General features: G+C 42.5%; 1 protein-coding gene across 1 annotated transcript in view; it reads left to right on the forward strand.

Moving 5' to 3' along the window:
- Positions 1–209: 209 nt before the first annotated feature.
- Positions 210–18,859, forward strand: part of LOC114046951 (xaa-Pro dipeptidase) — a 257,017-nt gene continuing 238,367 nt past the window's right edge. Inside the window, exons 1-2 of the mRNA XM_027867594.1 lie at positions 210–282; positions 16,897–17,080. Coding sequence (XP_027723395.1) covers positions 266–282; positions 16,897–17,080 — 201 coding nt within the window. The 5' untranslated portion in view covers positions 210–265. The remainder of the gene's footprint in view (positions 283–16,896; positions 17,081–18,859) is intronic.

Genomic DNA, 18,859 nt, shown 5'->3' on the forward strand with positions numbered 1-18,859 from the left:
AACTATAGCCACGCCCCCAGAAGTGGCCCCGCCCCGGGAGCAGCGGTGCTGTGTGCACCGTTTGTCCCTGAAACACTACAACTCACACTTCTGGGAGAGCCCTTCGTTCTAGTCCGCCCACATCCCCGCCCCTCCCATCCCAGAGCCCAATCACACGAGACCCAGGCGGAATCCCGCCCCTTCCTTTAGTGGCTCCCAGAAAAATCTTTGGTCAGCTGACCACCTCTCAGAGCACGTGACGAACGACTTGCACATCTGGGCTAACATGGCTGTGGCAGGGGGGTAAGTGCGGAGTCCTCTGGCCTTTCTGAGTTGGTTTTTCGGGAATCCCCGAATCCCCCCGGTCCTGGAGAGCCCGAAGGCGTGGGGGACACCCGGGACCAGCTGTCAGGGAGGGTGTAGGTTGCTTTCTGGGGATCCTGGGGAACCGTTGACAACTACTGCTCCTTCACCACCACACCACCACCCCCTGCTGCGTTCTCCACTTCCGGGAATAGAGGGCTTTTTGGGGCCTGAGGGGTGCATGTATATGCGCGCGTGTGTGTGTTTTGTGTGTGTGTGTGTGTGTGTGTGTATATCCTCCCCCCCATCCTTTCCCTTTCAAGCTAACGTTCTCACTCAAAACATCAGAGCTTAAAAGATCTCAGAGTATCGAGGCTCTTCTAAATCTTTCCATCCCTTCTCTTTTTCTTTTTTTAAACTAGGCAGTGGAGTTAAGTGACTTGCCCAGGGTCACACAGCTAGTAAGTGTCAAGTGTCTGAGGTGGGATTTGAACTCAGGTCTTCCTGACTCCAAGCTCTATCCACTGTGCCACCTAGCTGCCCCTCATCCCTTTTCAAACTTCTCATAACTTCCCCCCCCTTCCTCACACTCTCTCAGCTGAGAATCTTGTCTCATGTATTACAGAAAAAATTGAAGCCATTTATCATGAACTTCCTCTTTTCCCCTCTTCCCCATCTCCTTCTACTGCTGTCTCCTCCTTCACCCTAGTCTCAAGTGTTGAAGGTGCCTTACTCCTTATCAAGGCTCTCCTCTCTCCTTCTTCAAGAGACCTTATTCCATTCTGTCCCTTCTAGCATATTGATACTTCTGTCACCCCTGCTTTTTCACTTATTTTCAATCTCTCTCTGTCTAATGGCTCATTCCATGCTGCCTACAAATATGCCCATGTCTCCAGCATCTTGGAAAAAACTTGATCCTTCCATCTCTACCAGCTATGTCCTATATCTCCACTGCCCATTGTATCTAAACTCCTTGAAAATGCCAGCTAAGCAAATGTCTTCACTTTCTCTCCTCTCACTTTTTAACCCTTTACAATCTGGCTTCTGACCTTATTCATTCCACTAAAACTGCTCTCTCCAAACTTACTAATGATCTCTTAGTTGCCAAATCCGATGACCTTTTGCAGCCTTTGACACTGTTGATCACTCTCTCCTCCTTGAAAACTCTCTTTAAGTTTTTGGGAAACTGCTCTCTCCTGGTTCTCTTCCTCCTTATGCAATGGCTACTTCTCTCTCTTCTTTGTAGATCTTCCTCCAGATCACACCCTTCAAACATAGGTGTCCTTCAGGGACCTCTTTTCCTCTCCCTCTCTATTACATCACTTGGTGATCTCATCGGCTCCCATGGATTTAATTATCATCCTTATGCTGATGATTTTCAAGTCTACCCATCCTGCCTCGAGCTCTCTGTTGATCTGCAGTCCTACATCTCCAGCTGCCTTTCAGACATCTTAAATTGGATGTGCAGTAGGCATCTTAAATTCAGTATGTACAAAATCAGACTCATTATCTTTCCCCTTAAACCCTTTCCCCTTCTACCTTCCCTATTACTGTATTGTCCTTCAGGCTTAAAACCTAGATGTTATCCTGGACTCCTCACTATCTTTCACCTCTCATACCTAAGCTGTTGCTAAGGCCTGTTGATCCTCCTTTGCCATCTTTTTCCAGTATACCATCTTCTCTCTTCTGACATTACCACCACTGTGATGTAGGCCCTTGTCACTTCATGCCTGGATTATTGCAATAGTTCACTGGTGGGATTGCCTACCTCAAATGTCTCCTTACTCCAATCCATCCTCCATTGAGCAACTAAAGTGATTTTCCTAAAGTGATTTTCTGTTGTGTCATCACCCCCTCCCCACCTCAGTGAACTCCAGTGGCTCCCTCTTGTCTCCTCACTCAGTTTGGCATTCAAAGCCCTTCATAATTTAGCTCCTCCTACCTTTCCAGTCTTTTTACACTTTACTTCCTGCCATATACTTTTCAGTTCAGTTGACACTGACCATGTGACTGTTCTTTGAACAAGACACTCCATCTTTTGGCTCCAGGGATTTTCTCTGGCTGTCCCCTATGCCTAGAATGCTCTCTCTCCTCTGTACCATCTACTGACCTCTAAAATCCCACCTTCTGCAGAAAGCTTTCTTCATCCCCTTTTATCTCTAGTGCCCTTCCTCTTGATTGTTTTCTGCTTATCCTGTAGATAGCTTGTTTTGTATATATTTGTTTGCATATTATCTCCCCATCTATCTCCCCCTCCCTTGCTCCTTGAGGGCAGAGACTGTCTTTTGTATCTTTTGTATCTCCGTCTCCTACTGTGGTATGCCTGACACACTGTAGGTGCTTAATTAATGTTGATTGGGTCCAACCTCTTCCTTTTGTACAAATGAAAAAAATAAGAGGCTGCATGTCATAGAGGAGAGCACACCACTCCTGAAGTTGGAAGACCTGGGTTCAAATTCTGATTCTGTTACCTATTACCTGTGTAACTCAAATGCCACCAGGAAACTTTCCCTAATGACTCCTCATGATTTCTTGGCCCCAGTTAGTTTTTACCTCTCTGTTGTGCCTATTATGTAATATAGCATTATAACTGCCTTGACTACAGGAATTGAAATTGTCTAAACTTTTAAATCTCCCTTTGATCAGTCCTCTTCACATTGTAGGTCCCTAGTTAAACTTTTGCTGCTTTGATCTTGGAAAACTTACTTTAGGTCTCTGAGCCTCATTTTCTCCTCGATAAAATGAGAGAGTTGGACTAGGTGATCTTTAAGGTCCCTTCCAGCCCTAAATCTTGTTGGGCCCAAAGAAAGGAAGTGATTTACTCACAGTTGACTAGTGAGTCAGTGGCGAAAGCATGAGAACACCCAGATCTTTTGGCTTCCACTTTCATTTCACTTTCAGGATCATGTATAGGTCCTGAAAGAGAGATATGACAAAAATGATGGTCTCAGGCTTCTGTCTCTGCTGAGAGAAGCTTGGATATGGCCTCATAGTTAGGGAGCCCCTGGAATCCTTTTTACCAACTGGGCCCTAATATGCTTATCTGTAGAATTATGGTCATACCCACTCGACACTTTAGTGCAGAGACCGGAGCCTGGAGAGAACTGTGAGTGTGGGGGGCCTGCCATAAATCTGCAGGAAGCCCTGGAAGGGGCCCGGAGCTCAATATAAAGAACTGAAGTGCCATTTTACAGGTGAGAAAACTGAGAGGTTAAGTCACTTGCCCAAGGTCACCCAGCTAAGTAAGCCTCTTAGAATACCTAATTTCCTTCAAGACTTAGGTCAGGTGTCACCTATATAAAGTCTCTGCAGATTCTTTACCTTGTATATATTTTCTATATATAAATGTTTCCCCCAAGAGAGTGTAAGCTCATTGAGGGCAAAGACTTTTCACTTTTGTCTTTATTCTCAGTGCCTAGCACAATACCTGGCACATGTTAAGTGCTTATTCATTGCACTTAATGCTTATTAATTGATTCAGTTATCCAAGATGGGTTTCAAACACTGGCTTTCCTGACTCCCAGGTTCAGCACTCAATATAAAGTACTGACCTTACTCCTGGCTTAGTTAATTTCAGCTCTTTTTTTCTGTTGGTTGCACACAGAAATGTTATAATTAGGCCGAGATGGGGTTATGATCAATGATATCCCATCCCCACTCCCCCACCTCTCCTTACATGAGCCGATTTTTTTGTCATCTTGAGTTCTGATTGCTTAGTCTTAATAACTCTGATTATGATGGCAGAAGACGAAGTGACTTGTGACTCAAAGAACATCTTGCTTCCAGAAAGAGGAAGACTCTTAGAAGAATACTTTTTTTGATTTTGAAGAATAGGAAAGTAATAGACTTTTGGTGTAGTTTTTAGAATAAATTTGTCCCAAAGACAAAAGGGCATAAATTTTTGGAAAAAATCAATCCATTAATCATTAAGCATTTATTTAGTCCTTACTATGTGCCAGGTACCATGCTAACTGCTGGGGTTACAAAAACAGGCAAAAGATATTCCCTGCCCCCAATGAACTTACAATGTAATGGGAGAGACAACATGCAAATATATAGAAAGCAAGTTGTATACAGGATAAATAGGAAATAACAGAGTGAAGGCAATGAAATTAAGGTTGGGGAATGTAGAAGGTGGAATTTTGGTTGTGCCTTAAAGGAAGCTAGGAAAGATGAAGAGGGAGAATACTTCAGGCATGGGGGACAGCCAGAGAAAATCTCTGGAGCCAAGAGAAGGCGTGTTGTTCCTGGAACAGCCGTGAGATCAGTGTCACTGAACTGAAGAGTACTTGTCAGGGAGTAAAGTATAAGAAGACTGGAAAGATAGGAGGGGCCAAGCTATAAGGGGCTTTGAATGCCAAATAGAGCAAGGAGGCAACAGGGAGCCACTGGATTTTACTGAGTGGGGGTGGAGTGGGATGTGTGACATGATCAAACCTGTGCTTTAGGAAAATCGCTTTAGTTACTGAGTGGAGGATGGATTGGAGTGAGGAGAGACTTGAGGTAGGCAGACCCATCCTTGGGCTATCGCAGTATTACAGGCATGAGGTGATGAGGGTTGGCACTAGAGTGGTGGCAAATGTCAGAGGAGAGAAGGGACCATATTCAAGAAATGTTGCAAAGGAGACGTCAACAGGCCTTGGCAACAGCTTGGTTATGGAGATGAGAGATAGTGAGGAGTCCAGGGTAACTCCTAGGTTTCAAGCCTGAAGGACTGAAAGGATGGTATTGCCGTCTGTAGTAATAAGGAAGGTAGGAGTTGGGGAGGGTTAGGGGGAAAGATAATGACTTTGGTTTTGGACGTATCAAATTGAAGATGTCTACTGGTCATCTAATTTGAGATGTGTGAAAGACAGTTGGACTGGAGATCAATAGAGAGTTTGAGGCAGGATGGGTAGATTTGAAAATCATCAGCCTATAGATGATAATTAAATCTGTGGGAGCTGAGCAAATGATTCATTGGAAAGGGAGGAGAGAAGAGAGCCCAGGACAGAGCCCTGAAGGACACCTGTGGTTAAAGAGCATGATCTGGAGGAAGATCCAGAAAAGGAGACAGAAAAGGTAAAGGGCCCTTGGGTTGAGATAGTATTTGATTTAGTAGATTAGATAGATGTATCCAGACAAAGTAGAGAGAACTGCCTACTCGGCTTCTAGGCCTCATGCCATTAGTCAGCAGTTACTAGTTGTATGATTTTGAGTCTTGGTTTTGTTCTTTGCAAAATGAGGATATTAAAACTACCCCCCAAGAGTTGTTGTGAAGAAAGCTATTTGTAAATAGAGCAGCATAAGAATGTGAGCATTTATATCCATTGATGTCCCTATTTACTACCTGTAGTAAAGTACTGTTGCTTTCAAGAATACTGTACTAGATTTTGATAATGTCCAGATGATCTAGAAGTAGAAGGAGAGTCATGGAGAGGATTGATGAGGCTGAGGCTGCTAGAGAGACCCACATGTCCTAGGAAGTGTCAGCAAAGTCAGGAGCTAATAGTTACTTTGGTGCTACCACCACAGAGGAGGTACAGAAGTTTTGGATTTAAATGGCTGGACCTTGGTGCCCATAATTTCTTAACTCAGGTGTAGATCTCAGGTTCTCAACACTATATTCTCTTTTGATACTCACTATTTCTTCAACCTTGGGCAGGTCACAGCCTCCTGGGGCTTCACTTTCCTTATCTGTATAAAATGAAGGGCTTGGCCTGAGAGGTCCCTTCCAGCTATAGATCTGTGATTTTAAGTATGGTTTTAAGTGTTGTCCTAGGTTGTCATTCCAGGAATTACAGATAACATAAATATGCATTTGAAGTGTCTTAAGGCTGAGATAAGGGCATAGATGAACTATAAGTCGTCTCTGAAATAACTTTTAAGAATTTATCCAACAAATATTTTAAACAAGATGTAAAGAGAATCTTTCTCTTCCCATTCCCACCCTACTACTGTCTAATAGACCAAACTTAGAAGGAAATGAAATGTTCTTCAAAGGAAAGAACATGTTTCCTATGCCCTGGTAGTCACTTTTTATTCTCAGCCCGAATCCCCGGTCCCTCATTGTGCTTTGTGTTCCAATGGGATGATAGGTCCTGGGCCAGGAACACTCAGTTTCCTATTCACTTCTCCCACTGGCTTCTCTTCTTCTGCCCCCTCCAGCTGTGTTTTTAGGAGGCTTACTGACTGTTGGAGCTTCCAGGGACCTTAGAAATGCAATTACTGCAGTACCTTCATTTAATAGATGAGGTAACTGAGTCCCAGAAAGGGGAAGAGAGTTGGTTAAGGTCACATAGGTAGCAAGTGGCAGAGCTGGACCAATTCATTTTCCAGCTCTTTTCTGTACTGTTTCCCTTTTAGCTTTGAATTTCTCTGATTTCTTTGTTTAATTTCTTTGTTTACCTTCCCCTCAGATCTCACATAACATTTTGTTCTTCAGCTCTATAATGTGTCTGTCATGTAATTCTTTTTTTTTCCTGTGGTATTCTGTTTTTGTGTCTTACTCCTTATTAGACTGTAAGCTCCATAAAAGCAGAGATTATGTTTTATCTAAACTTTGTATTCTTTAGCACGATGCTGTGTAGATGAGTGGTTAAGAATACATGTTGCATTTAAATTTGAACTATCATCTCCATGCTGATGATTCTTGAATCTACATCTCTGATCTTAACCCCTTTCTCAATCCAGGGCTGGTCATTGGACCCACTGACATTTCCAACTCCCTACAGATCATCTCTACCTGGACGTGCCGCTGACATTTCATATTTAACAAATCCAAAGCAGCTTCTCCCAGTTTCCTTATTTCCCCCAAAGGCAAATGATCATTTATGTTATATCTGTCACTTTATTCATTCTTATGTCTGTTTTTTGAAATTTCCCTTAGATTTGTCTCTTCTTTTCTGCCCTTGTGGCCCCCACTCTAGGGGGACCCATCATTTCTGAATGCCTAGACTATTGCAATACCCTTCCAGGGTCTAGTTACGGGATCATAGGATCATAAAGATTTAGAACTCAACTGGATCTAGACATCAAGTCCATTCCTTCACTTTACTAATGAGGAAGCTGAGACCCAAAGAGCCAGGGTTTGAACCCAACTCCTCTGACTCCAAAGCAAATGCTCTTTATCCTCTACCCTGCTGGTTGCCTTACCCTATCCCTAATCTGTTTCACACATCATAAATAACTCACCTTCCTAAAACTTAAAACATATTATTCTCCAACTCAGCTCTTTAATGTCTGTAGAATAAAGTTCATACTTACCAACCTGGCATTCAGGACCTCTGTAATTTATACTTTACCTCTCCTTCCCACACAATCAACCTGCCTTTTCACCCTTACTTATTATTTCTCCTTTCTATGCTGTCAATGTTCTAGGTAAACTTGACCTATGCTTCATCTCTGTATGGGATTTGGATTTTCTTACCTCTCTTACCTTAGCCAATTCTATTTACTCTGCCTGGAATGCCTTTCTCCCAGCCATTTCTCCCTAACACATGCCTAGGCAACTCATCTTTCATCACCCTACTAAAGTGCCCCTTCTTACATGAAGCCTTCTTTGAATCCCTCCCTTCCTCTGAACTATAGAAAGGACTTACCACATTCTACCATGTTCTGATACTTACTCGTATCCTTGACATCACTTCTAATAAATAAGTTCCCTGAGAAGCAGAGACTGTGTCTTATTACCCTGAGTCTACAGCCCCCTAACACAAAACTTTATACATAGTAGGTGCTTAATAAATGTCTGTTGAATGATGAATGCAAAATGATTTTAAATGCAGCTAACATGAGCATTCTAAAATCCCCTGAACATTCTGGTTAGAGGCTTTACTGTAATTGATAAGACAGGAGAATTCTTTTTGTGAAATTCTGTGAAAAAGGATTAATTTAAAAACTGAATGAATTGTCATCAGGGTCTGTGTAGCTGCCAAAAGCCATTTTTGTTGTGTCAAGAAATAACTAGGTTATAGTGAGACAGTAGTCATTAGTTACTCTGGTTGTGGCTCTGACTTTCTTATACTCAACTCTAGGTACTAGTTTATATTGCATTAGTTTTCTCTTTTTTTTTCCACCTGAAACTTTTGAAGGAACCTTTGTTCTTTTGCCTAGGCTGAGGCTGTCCTGCTGATTTCAGTGGGTTGAGAGTGCCCAGAAGGTAGATTTTCTTTAAAGAAGTGATTTGTGTGGATTCTTCCTCTCTCTTTTCCCTAGGACTTAAGGGTTAGGGACAGCCTTAGGAAAGATCCCTTGTCCCAGGTCCCTTCACTACTTACAGCCTTTTGCCGTTTTGATTTCCTGTAGTTAAAAATGTATTTCTTTGGATTTTCCAGACTTTTCACCCTTTCAGAGTCACTTTTTTTTTTTATGTGAGGCAATTGGGGTTAAGTGACTTGCCCAGGGTCTCACATAGCTAGTGAGTGTTACGTGTCTGAGGCCAGACTTGAACTCAGGTCCTCCTGACTCCAGGGGCAGTGCTCTATCCACTGAGCCACCTAGCTGCCCCAGAATCACTTTTTTTTTTTTTTTTTTAGTGAGGCAGTTGGGGTTAAGTGACTTGCCCAGAGTCATACAGCTGGGAAGTATTATGTGTCTGAGGTCGGATTTGAACTCAGGTCCTCCTGTATCCAGGGCAGGTGCTCTAGCAAATCACTTTTTAAAAGGCATTTGGGAAGAGGGCAGAGTGTAAGTTGTGGGAGAGAGGAGTAGGATTCAGAAACATGGGGAAATTCATGCTATCTTAGCAACAAAGCATTACAAAAATAAAGTTATAAATGTTTTATTAGTTTGCTTATGCTCTGTTTGCAACAGGAAATTGTCAGGTTTGTATTTTTTGGATGCTAAGGTCCTAGAGGAGTTTTGATTTCTGTTGTGATAAATCACATATTGGCTTTCAACCAAACTGTCATTTCCGTGAAAGTCTTGTAATAATTAATAAGTGATAGAACATTGCTCTTGAACTTGAGGTCATTTGGTTACTCCTTCTCTTGCCATCTTGTCACCAGATCAGCATAGTACAGTAATAATATAGTTGATTGCAGGCCTGTGATCAAGTTTGGAAGCTGAGAAAAGCAAAGAAGTGCTCTTCAGGTAGAGAGAAATGCCTTCAATAAGTCGACTCAAAAGAAAATCACAGAGAATTGAACTTGAAGCGTGGGTTTTTTAATAGTATTTTTTTCCCACAATTACATGTCAAGACAATTTTTAGCATTCATTTTTACAAGATTTTAAGTTCCAATTTTTTCCCCTTCTCTCCCTCCCTTTCCCTCTTCTGAAAATGGTAGGCAATTTGATGTAGGTTATACATGTGCTATCGTGTAAAACATATTTCCACATTAATCACAATTATGAAAGAAGAAACAGATCAAAATAAAAAAAACACAAAAAAGAATAACGTAAGTGAAAAAAGTATGCTTCGATCTGCATTCTGAGTCCATCAGTTCTTTATCTGGATGTGGACATCATTTTACTTCATGAGTCCTTTGTACTTGTCTTGGATCATTGTGTTGCTGAGAAGAACTGAGTCATTCATAGTTGGTCATCACTTGAAGTATGGATTTTGATTATTAGTGTTTTATATAAACTTTGGGGGAGGGTCTGTATCGTTGAATTGTAAATGTGAAGTAGGAGGTGTAAGTCTGACCATGCAGGGCCCATCCCCTTTAGTAACTTTTAGTGTTCTCTGTTGTTTCAGGGATCAAATAGAAAATCCTCTGTTTGGCCTTTAAAGCCCCTCCGAACCTGGCCCCTTTCTACATTTCCAGTCCTCTTACACCTTGCTCCCTTCCACATACTTTGTGATCCAGTGCCAGTGGCCTCCTTTCCTTGCTGTTTATTGATTGAATATTTGATTGATTGATTGTTCCTCCACAGGATACTCCATCTTCATCTCCCACCTTGAGGCACTTTCATCTCCCCCAAGTCTGGCATTTTTTCCCTCTTCATTTTCACCTCCTCTCTTTTCTAATTCTTTTAAGTCCCAGATAAAATCCCACTTTATACAAGAAGCCTTTCCTGATCCACCTTCTATCTATCTAGCTAGCACTTTCTCTCAGTTGATTATTTCCTATTTATGTATCTTGTTTCTATATAGTTGTTTGCATATTGTTTCCCCCATTAGATTGTGAGTTCCTTGAGAGAAGGGACTGTCTTTTGACATTCTTTGTATGCTCAACAGCGTTTAGTATAGTTCTTCGAAAAGAGTTGGTGCTTAATAAATGCTTGTTAACTTTACTTAAATGTGATTATAGACTTTTGCATTACTTTACGGATCAGCACAGTCAAGGCAGGATCTTCTTATTCCCTCATTTCTCTCTTGTCAGACATATACAGTACTGGTACCTTGGGCAGTGGAGACTTTTCATGCATGAGCTCTCTCAACTGAATTTGTGGCAGCCAGTTCCTTGATTGGGACTTAAGATCTTAGTGCCCTCATTAAATAGCCAAAACAAGTGAGAAGCACTGCTGTGTACCCAGATGGCCCACTTGATCATCTTGGCCCACGTGGGGCTCTAACTCATGATAGCCTCATTCCAAGACTGCCTGGGCCTCAGCAGGAAGAATAGGACACAGAATTAGGCACCTAGGTCTCTGACCACATAATGGATTTGACTTAGAGCGGAGATAAAAAAAAGCCTTTCCATCTATGTTCATCTTGATTGATATGAATGTAAAAATGATGGGAGTCCTACCAGTTAAGGGGCTCCTACTGAGAGAAGATTAAAAGGAATTGAATTGACAGATCCTTAAGTTAGAGTTGTCAGCATTGGGTTTCTGTCAGAAAATGCCCAATAATGACCAAATGCATTTGTAACCATAAATGTTCATCCGTTCTCACCTTCAGGACTCATGATGACAGACTTGGTGGCTTCATGACAACAGGAAGGGGGGAGTGCTTGTGTTTCCAGTTAAAGAAGGGTGATGGAAAAGGTGCCTTTTCTGCTCAGCTGGCATCAGCCCAAGTCTTAGCAAGTTGCTGCTTCACTTTTCTCCCCCAGCTTGGAAGGAGAGAGCAACTGTATCATTGCATACTAAGTTAGAATCAAGATCAAGTCAGAGGGAGATGGGGCAGTGATGGAAGATGGGGTGATAAGTCAGATGAGGATGCCTGTGCTGTGGATGGAAGCTATGGTATGAGTAGATTCTCTTTTTTTTTTTTTCCCCAAACAAGGTCCTTGTCATTGGATCGGTTTTCACAAAATTCTAGAATCTCAGAAAGGCCTTGGAGAAGATTTTCAGGGAATGTGGTATCTGTCTTCAAGTAAAGCTAAGTATCATACTGCATTAAGAGAGGTCTGATGTCCCAGGATGGGGTGAGAGTCCTACTGTACTCTGTCCTGGTCAGATATCTGCAGTCTTGTGTGTGGTTCTGGGTGCCATATTTTAGGAGAGACATTGATAAACTGGAGTGTGTCCAGAGGAGGGCAGCCAGACTGATGAAAAGGATTGAATTTATGCTATATGAGGATTGGTTGAAGGAGCTAGGTATGGTAGCCTAGAGAAAAGAAGATGTAGGGGGAATGTCATAGCTGTTTTCAAGTGTTTACAAGGAATTCATGTGGAAGACGTATTAGATTTGTTCTGCTTGGCCTCAGAGGGCAGGATCAGGAGCAATGAAGAGGATTTCTTATTACTGGAGGTCTTTAAGTGGATGCTGGATGGATGGCTGTTTGTCTAGAATGTGGTAGAAGGGATTCCTGTTCAGGTACCAATTGCCCTTTGAGGTCCCTTCTAGCTCTGAGAATCTGTCATCCCGTCTTTCTTTTATTTGAAGTATGAATCGCCTTTACAACCTAAAAAACTTCATACCTCAAATGAAAGGGCAGGACTCTTTATATCTGAAAAGGCCTACATGCAGAGGAAAGCTCAATCCAAGGCATAAAATCTAGTGAAGTTAATTTTTAAAACACTTTTATTGAAGAGAAAAATCAGTTCAAAATCAATGAAGTTAATAAAACAGCCTCACTGTTCTCTCCCTCTTTTGAAACTCAACAGGTTCTAAAGAAAAATTCATTTAAAAAAATATCTTTGCTAGTTAAAGGTGGTCTTTAAAAAATTGGCCTCTTTCTAAACTCACTGCTTTTTTTTTTTAACTCAGCACAAAAGTTCAAAATGTTAAGTTAAAAAAATTAAACGTATTGTTTTTGAAGCCCCTTGATTGATATATAGTAGACCACACATTGTATTGAGAATTGGGAAACTGGGGTTCCTTTAACTAGCTATGTGATCTTGGACAAGTTATGTGTCTTCTCTGTTGCCTCACTTGTGCCTTTCTAAATTGAGGGGTTGTACTGCATGAACTCTGAGAGCCCTTCCACTTTAAACAGTCTTTGGTTCTAATAATTTAACTTAGTCTTTCCTTCCTATGCTTCAAGAAGTGTCTAAGAAAACATCACCTCTATGCACCTTTAATACTGGGGGCCTTGGCACTGTTTTTGTAGAATATTATGGGCTGCTAAAAACTTTTTCTTCACTTGAATTGATAGGCATTGCTATTCATTATGGTGGGGCAGGATTGATAAGTGTAACTTCTCCTGCAACTCCTGTTATATAAGGGTTAAACCCTTAAAACTGCTTTTGTGGCTTAGTATGTAACCTCTCTATCCTGTCTTCTAGTCTTTAAAAATTCATTTTTTCTCTCTGCCTCCTATGATAAACTTTAATGAGATAGGAGAGGAGAATTTTTGAAGGAATTTGAGCCTGTGTGAATATTGGCTACTCTGATCGTGTATGCTGGCTGGCTGTTACCACATAGTGAAGCAATGTTTTTTGTTTTCTCAATAAATTCCTTTCCACTTTGTTTCTGTCATTCTATCTAAAGAGATCAATTCCCTTGATATATCCTGGTCTATAATGCCTGCAGTAATACAAACAAGCCCATATTCCTCAGTGTGAGAGTAGTAGGCCTAGCTCATGGTCCCTATCCACAAGTTTGCGTGGGTAGGCGAGGAACAAAAGATGTGAAAATGATATTTTGGTTTTAAAGAATCCAGCTTGTCTAACCACCTCACTTTCAGGTCTCTGAATTACAGCTGTAGGGAAAGGTTAAGTTTGCAAGAAACAAGACCTGTCTCCTCATAGATCCCCAGTTGGAGTAATTGGGGAGACAGCAGGGTACAATGAAAAGGCTGCAGGCTTCAGAATCAGTCGGCCTGGGTTCCAGTGCTACCTTGATGGTTCCTAGCAGTGTAACCTTGGACAAGTCATGTGACCTCCCTGAACTGGGATTTCCTTTTCTGTAAAATGAGGGCCTTGGACTAGATGAGCTCCTCAGGACTCTATGGGCCAGTTGTTAAAGCTCTAGTTCTAGTTAGCAGGGGTTTTATTTTCTGTTCCATTGAAGATTTGCACACATTTTATACTGCCGTGAATATTTGGATTCTTCTAGAAGCTATGGTCAAATAGATTGAAGTTTTGACGGCATATGGGAATGGGGTCTCTTCCTTAGCATCTAATGTACAGGCATCGAGTCCTGCCTGGTCTTAGCTGGCCTCCCTGATTCGTGTTTCCTCATTCTCTGTTCCCTCTCTTGCTTTCTGCACTCTACAGTCCAGCCAAATTGGCTTTTTCATTTGTCCATTTTCTGTCTCTGTGCCTTCATACAGGCTTGGACTACACTTTCTCCTTATCACTGTCATAGAGAATCTCTGGATTCCTACTAAGCTTAGCTCATGAGCTGTCCCCCTCAGGAGGCCTTTCCTCATCCTCTCAGGTTCTAGCCCCACCCTCTCAATTTCCTGGCATTTATTTTGTATATACTTACTTATGTCCATATTGTTTTCCCTGGTAGGAGGTCATATTCTTGAGGAATGGGACCATTTCTTTTTTGTCTTTGTATCTCCAGTTCTTGGTGTAGTAACTGGAACATAGTAGGCACTTAGTGTCTATTGATGAAGAGTCTAAAATGCTCCTTTGACCATGTCCTTTGCACCCCAGGAACATCAAGTGGGCCTAGCATGTCAAACTTAAACTCATTGCCTGACTTTCCAGCCCTTTTATAATTTAGATCCACCTTCTCTGTTGAACCTTATGGGTGTGTAGGGAGACCGAGGGTTGGAGGGAAGTGCCTAATGTCATTTTCCAATGCCAGGCAAGTCAAACCACCACCACGACCGTGACCACCATTTCTCCTCAATCCCTGAGGATTAACACTCCTGGACCTGGTCTCAAGAGCCTTGAAGATACTAGTATGCCCCACACCACCAGTCCTACTTCCAGCCCCCAAAGCCATCAATAAGGGGAGAAATCATTGATGAGAGAGAGCCCACCTTCCTTATCACCACCAGTAATAACTATTGACCAATTGCCACCAATAGGCAGATAAACACAAGAGCCCTGGGAGTGACAGTACCCCTAGGCCACCAGTCCTGCTTCTAGCCCAGCCCCCACAGCGACCATGCTGGGAAGCACCAGTGGAGAAGATGCCAGCCATCCCCACCAACTGCCACACACAAGGCAGACAAGTCAGCTTAGCTGATGCAGCAAAGTGTCTTAGACCCTGGTGGAAACAGTGTAGGATCCTGAATCCCAAACCCTGGAGAACAGCAGTACTTTAAGCCCAATGCCCTTAGGTGTCAGCTGTTCCCCCCCACCTGTCACACATGGCAGACAAACCAGCCTAGCTGAAGCCACAAGGCACCTGGCTTCCAGAGGGAGAGAAGGGGAAGCATGTGTCAGGCAAGTCAAACTACACCATCATCCCCTTGCCCCACCTCGAGAGGTGGACTCACTCTCCACAACCTCCTCCCTCACTTCTCTGAATAAACATGGCCCACCTACCCACCCATACTGCTTGGATGATTGGGAAGTTAGCAGCTTCAATCCTTCCCAGTAAGATGGAGGACTATTGAACTTTACCATGGCTTGCAAGGCAGCAGCCTTGCAAACTCCCCTAGCATTGTCATGTGACTTGATCACATACCTGAAAGAACCCTAGACTTTGCCATCTACCCTACTCTAGCACCCTCAGTACTACCAGGCCTTTCTGTCTACCTTGAAACTGAACTTTCCTATATGTGTTGTGTCTCCTAATTAGGATGTAAGCTCCTTGAGAGCAGGGACTGACTCAGTTTTCCATCTGTGTCTCCAGAACTTAGCCCAATGCTTGGCACATAGTTAAGTACTTAATAAATGTTTCTTCATTCATTCAGCGATTTCCCAAATGCAGCCTAACCAATTCTGGACCCAGATCATTCTTCCTTGCAGTGTCTGCAACATATGTATCACAAGATAAATATACTGAAAGACTTGACTAACTCCTAGGCCACCTGCCCAGCTGTATGCTATAATCTGGATGATATGCATTCTACATGCACTTGGTTTCCCCTCTGTTGATTGCTAAGTAACACAATAGGTGCTCAGCATATATTGACTGAAGGCATCTTTAGATTTTAGGTTGGTGTCATGTAATAATTAGAAGGCATTGGTAAAGACCCAGACACCCTCTGTCGATGTCATCTGAGGAGAAAGCATCAGTGGCTTCCTCTTGCTTTTTAGATAAAATACAGACTGTCCTGTTTGACATTTAAGCACTTCACAATCTGGCTGCAAGCAGCTTGCTTTTCCAGGTTTATTACTCCTTACTTTGCTTTTGTACCCTGGACTATTTACTATTTCTTGCGTGCATTCCTTTTCCTATTGCCCTTACACAGGCTGACTCTCCCCAGTGCTGGGAATGTACCTTCTTCTGCCTGTCATCTTTTAGAATCCTCAGCTTCCCTCCAGGCTCTCAATGTCTCCTCACCACAGTTTTTATCTTGTGTATGTTTTGTATTTATTACATGTGCACATGTTGTTTCCACTCCAATTCAGTAAGCATTTATTAAACACCTATCACATGCCAGGTACTCTGCTAAGCACTAGGGATACAATTATTAAGAAAACAGCCCCTGCCTTCAATAAGCTTACAGTCCAAAGAGGAAAACGGCATTGTTTCTGCCCCTTATAATGGAAGACTTTGGGAGGAGTTTGGACTCTGGCCTACAGACCTAGCGGGGAGGAGGCAGTGGGAGGTGAGTCAGTCAAGGGTTGAGTTAGTAGCTTGGTGGTGAACTTAGCAGAGACGAGCTTGTCCTGGGAGGGCCCTCTTGTTCCATGGAGTTGAAACCAGGCAAGGCAGCAGATGCACAGTGCAGAAATTCTACTGTTGCCCTTGGTAGAATGTAAACACCTTGAAATCAGGGCCTATCTCATTTCTGTCTTGTGTCCCCATCCAGCATAGTCCCTTGCACATTGTAGGAGTGTCATAAATGCTTGTGGATTGTTTGGTGTCTGCACAGCTGAGCAAGTGAAGTAAGCCTGTCAGCGCACTAGGGATTCTTTGGGAGCCATCGGAGAGGGGGCCTGCCTTTGAAGCACGTGCTGGGCACGCTAAGGGGAGGCTCCATGGTTTGTTGCGGCTGCCTTGGTGTATTGCCTGTGTATCTTGTTTTGTAAGCTGAGAATGGATTTGTGTCCATCCAAATAGTTTTCAAATATTTGCCATGTATTGATCTTTTTTCTGTCTGTGTTTGTATGTGTGTCATCACATTATATGCATGTGGCAATAAAGCCTAAAAAATCTACTAAACAGGTGGTGGTTCGGGGAGGCTTGGCACATGTAGGCTTAACTGGGATGATTTTCTCTTTTTTCAGACCTGTATTTTGGCTGGGTAATGAAACCTTGAAAGTACCACGGGCCCTCTTCTCCTTGAACAGGAAACGTCTGTGTGATCGTCTAAGGAAGAACCCAGCTGTGCAGGAACATTCTTTGGTCCTCCTGCAGGGAGGGGAACAGAGTAATAGGTACTGCACAGACACCGGGGTTCTTTTCCGGCAGGTGAGTGGGGGAGGTTAGACTAATTTGTCTTCTGGTTGTTTATCCCTTCTGCGATGTCTTTAGTTTCCTGATTCATAAGTTTAGTCCGTCGGCTTAAAAGGTCACTTATGTCAAAGCCTCAATATCCCATGCTGCTTTCCCATATACTAACGTACATGGTGTGTGTTTCTGGAATCCAGCTGATTCGGAGTGCATTTGTTGCTATTGAATTGGAGCTCAACACACACTTCAAATGAAAAATCTGGCCTTCGTTATCCTTCTACTCTTGTGTAATACATGATAGTACAAATGGATAGATTTGAAGCTGATGGAGTGGCCATACCCCAGTAGTCATGTGTCACGTGGAAGAGAGGTTTCATTTGTTCTACTTGGCTCAAGATGGCAAAGTAAGGAGAAATCAGTGGAAGTTGTGGAAACTCAAATTTCGTTTTGATGTTAGAGGAAAGGGTTCCAAGCTTTCCTCTACCTTGGAACAGGCTACCTTGGAAGGTGCTAGGTTCTTCCTTACTAGAGTGCTTCAAGAAAAGGTTTGATGATCCATTTGGGGGTATATGTTAGAGAGAACTCTTACTCAGGTGTGGGTTGGACTGGATCAGGGGTGGAGAACCTGTGGCCTCCTAGGTCCTCAGATGCAGCCCTTTGACTGAATCTAAACTTCATTTGTTCTGTGGTTCACCACCCCTGGACTAGATGGCCTTAGAGGACCCTTCCAACATTGAGACATTCTGTGACTGTGTCACAGGTTTAGATTAATGTTCTAGGTCTAACTAAGATATCAGTTTGTTGACCTTCTCCTTAAAGTCACAGACATCTTGACCTGGGTGGGGCTTTGCCGTGATTTATTCCATTGCTTTGAATTAAGGAGGGGCCATATTTCAACCTGCTTAGACAGGTGGCTTAAACATGAATGCCTTCTCTGGTATTCACATATTTGCTATGGGCCTGGTCCATACATCACCTACCCCCAAGGCTCTTCGGACATTGAGAAAGTCCTTTCTGGGCTTCAGCTTCCTTCTCTGTAAAATGAGGGTGTTGAACTAGATACTACCTTCTAAGGGCCTGCCTAGCTCTGACTTTACAGCAGCACTTAGCTCCTGGGTTCCTCACATTTGCAGTGCATGTTGTCTGCTGTTGGAATTGTTTGGCTCTCCCCATTGCTGCAGCTCAGTAAATGTTAGATAATGTGACTAAAGGAAATATTTTGGAGAACTAATTGCAAAGTATTTTTGGAATAAAACGTTCTTTGGCTTATGGAGATCCTTTCTGGGCTGTCATTCTTCCATTAGAATAGCTGTAAGCTTGGATATTCCATTAAATGATTTTTCCGAGAAAAGATTATTGACTGTTGCTCAAGTTTTACCTTCTTACCAATTTTTTATTTTAGTCTCATTTTCATCTGAGCACACGCTTACTGACGATAGGCAAAAATTATCTTAAATCAGAACCTCCCCTATTTCTATACTTTTAAAAAGTTTATTCCCTTAGCATCTATGACCAAAAGCTTTGAGAGCTCCTGTTGCTGGTGATTTTGATGGAGATTGGAGACAGATGGGAAAGGTTTAAGTAGAAAAATTGCTTGTTCTATGAGCATAGTTTCATGTATGCAAATCAAAAAAGGTTTACTGTTGCCCAGTGTGAGGCCCTGAGGTTAGCTATTTTTTGGAGAGATATAAGAGGAATAAGGCAATATACTTTGCTCTAATAGACTAGTTTAGCAGCTCTGCAAACATCTATTACATGCCTACTATGTGCAAAACAATTATGCAGTGGATAGAGCTT

Source organism: Vombatus ursinus, unplaced genomic scaffold, assembly GCF_900497805.2.
Source record: "Vombatus ursinus unplaced genomic scaffold, bare-nosed wombat genome assembly UNPS02014786.1, whole genome shotgun sequence".
In the NCBI taxonomy this organism is placed as follows: Eukaryota; Metazoa; Chordata; class Mammalia; order Diprotodontia; family Vombatidae; genus Vombatus; species Vombatus ursinus.